The 2,031-nt window shown below is 51.3% G+C and overlaps 3 protein-coding genes across 3 annotated transcripts in view; 1 reads left to right on the top strand and 2 right to left on the bottom strand.

Moving 5' to 3' along the window:
- Nucleotides 1-180: 180 nt before the first annotated feature.
- On the bottom strand, nt 181-510 carry H257_17640 (hypothetical protein; the record flags this gene model as incomplete). Its single annotated transcript, XM_009846504.1, has 1 exon — nt 181-510. The coding sequence occupies one exon, from the start codon at nt 508-510 to the stop codon at nt 181-183; it is 330 nt and encodes a 109-aa protein (XP_009844806.1).
- Nucleotides 511-977: 467 nt separating this feature from the next.
- H257_17639 (hypothetical protein) lies at nt 978-1,234 on the bottom strand (the record flags this gene model as incomplete). Its single annotated transcript, XM_009846503.1, has 2 exons — nt 978-1,094; nt 1,127-1,234. The coding sequence occupies 2 exons, from the start codon at nt 1,232-1,234 to the stop codon at nt 978-980; spliced, it is 225 nt and encodes a 74-aa protein (XP_009844805.1).
- A 454-nt stretch (nt 1,235-1,688) lies between these two features.
- The window catches only part of H257_17638 (hypothetical protein), a gene marked incomplete at both ends in the record, with an annotated part of 687 nt that continues 344 nt past the window's right edge, over nt 1,689-2,031 (top strand). The window contains one exon of the mRNA XM_009846502.1: nt 1,689-1,972. Within this exon, the coding sequence (XP_009844804.1) occupies nt 1,689-1,972 (284 nt within the window). The remainder of the gene's footprint in view (nt 1,973-2,031) is intronic.

The following is a 2,031-nucleotide window of genomic DNA, read 5'->3' as shown; positions in this document are numbered from 1 at the left end:
ACGCCTGCTTCTTCCGTGTTCTGGGACGGGAACTCCTTCAAGTACTCGCGGTACGCACGGAAACTGGACTTGAGCCCCCCGTTGTCCGCAATGTTTTCACCCAAAGAGGTCTCGCCGCTGACCTTGCCCAATACAGTGTCAGTCACTTCGCTCTTGACGACAACGTTGTCGTACTGGTCCCTAATGCACTGGACTTTCGTGTTGAACGAAGCGCTGGAGGCGCTCGATCACCACTGTTTCAATTTTGCCGTCGCAATCGCAATAACGGCCGCTGTTGTCGAACCCGTGGGTAATTTCGTGTCCGATGACCATCCCGATGGCACCAAAGCTCTGGGTGGCGTCAAACTGGGCGTCAAAGAATGGTTTTTGCAAAATGCCGACCGGGAGTATAATTTTGTTCTCGTGGGGTCTGTATAACGCGGTCGCCTCATGGGTGGCCTTGCCGAACTTGTACCTGTCCACAGATTGGCTGTTCAGCTTCAAGTTGATGTCGATTTTCACTTGAGACATCTTCCACCGGTTGTTAATATGACTTCGAGTCCAGCGTTAGCGTGGGGTGCAGCTGTGGCTTCTCCGGGCCACCCAACAAGTGTAACATCTTGGACAGCTTCGTTTGCACGTTGGCGCGGCTCGAGTGGTCCAACCAGTCGGCAGTGGCAATGGCGGTGGAAGGACGACTTCAAGGCCTTGACCAGTTTGTCTGCTGTCTTGGCCGTAAAGTTTACTAGCCGAGAACTACTCGTATATGAAATACTGTTCCAAGAGATCATCCATGGTGGAGTGCGTCTCAGACAAGCAGAACTTTTGACGAGTAGGTTCCACCTTTTCGCCATTGATCTCTTTGCCGAAGAAATCCCAGTTGGCCGTGCGGAATTCAGGGGTCAAGTGTGTAGAAGAGGGTGGATGAGCTTGTACTCCACGATGGTGCTGAGATTGTCCAGTGTAGTGTTCTTCAACAACACTTCGGTCTTGTCAAACTAGGTCAAGTAGTTAAGCCCCACCCAGTCGTTCGACCCACACCACTGGTCGTAGATGTCGAAGGCGTTGGGCTTGAGCCACGAGCCGACAAGCAGCGGGTACTTCTGGTCCAGTGGCTGTACGTAAACTGAGTATACGGAGAGTCAACAGTCCCTAGCTTGATGAGGTCGACACCGGCCAGAGTGTGCTCGAAACTCGTGATCACCGGCACGGCAGCGGCCACTTTCTCAGCAGTGTAGCCGGCTAGCTGCAACATCGATACAATGTGAACCTTGTAGTCGGATTCGACGTACTTCCACTCGGAAGAGGTGGTGTAGTATGAGCAACGCAGCGGCAGGTGGGTTTGGAAACCGAAGAGGCGTTCTTGGTCAAGTCGTTGTCATCAAAGCTCGAGTTGATGTCCACAAAGGCAGGGATGCCGCTCTTGGCCAATTCGCCAGCGTAGCCGTGTCCAAACAGGAGTTGTAAAACTCACCAAACTTACCAAGCTTGGTCTTGTTGTCAGAGAAAATCGTCAATACGCCTTCGTTTTGGATGGCTAAATTTATCTTGTTGAACAACGTATCAATTCGGTGTATGTTATCAATGTTGTAACGGAGTCCGGATGACATCCGTACACGACATCCCATTAGTCAATCCCAATCCTGATCGGAGACTTTGCTTCAATGGTTGATATTTTTGGCCAACTTCATTTTCCTTTTCACTCTACGATGGTCAAAGTCCTCATCTCCCTCAGCGTGTTCGCCTGTGCAGCTACGGCTGGCTCCGTCACGGAACTCGTCGAGTCTGTGACCAAGTTCAACGGCTACTCCATCAACCCCTGCGACGACTTTTACCAATATGCGTGTGGGGCGTGGCACAAGGAGGCTGTGATACTAGTACCCCCGGACATACACCGAATTGATAGGTCGTTGAACAAGTTAGACATCCAAAACGAAGCCGTATTGACGAAGATTTTCTCTGACAACAAGACCAAGCGAGAAAACCAAGCTTGGTAAGTTTGATGAGTCGAGTTGTCCAACCAGTCGGTGGTGGCAATGTCGGTGGTGAAGG

This window comes from Aphanomyces astaci, assembly GCF_000520075.1.
Source record: "Aphanomyces astaci strain APO3 unplaced genomic scaffold supercont1.113, whole genome shotgun sequence".
Classification (NCBI taxonomy): domain Eukaryota; phylum Oomycota; class Saprolegniomycetes; order Saprolegniales; family Verrucalvaceae; genus Aphanomyces; species Aphanomyces astaci.
The sequence above is the reverse complement of the archived record's forward strand: the minus strand, read 5'-3'. Positions and strand labels throughout refer to the sequence as shown.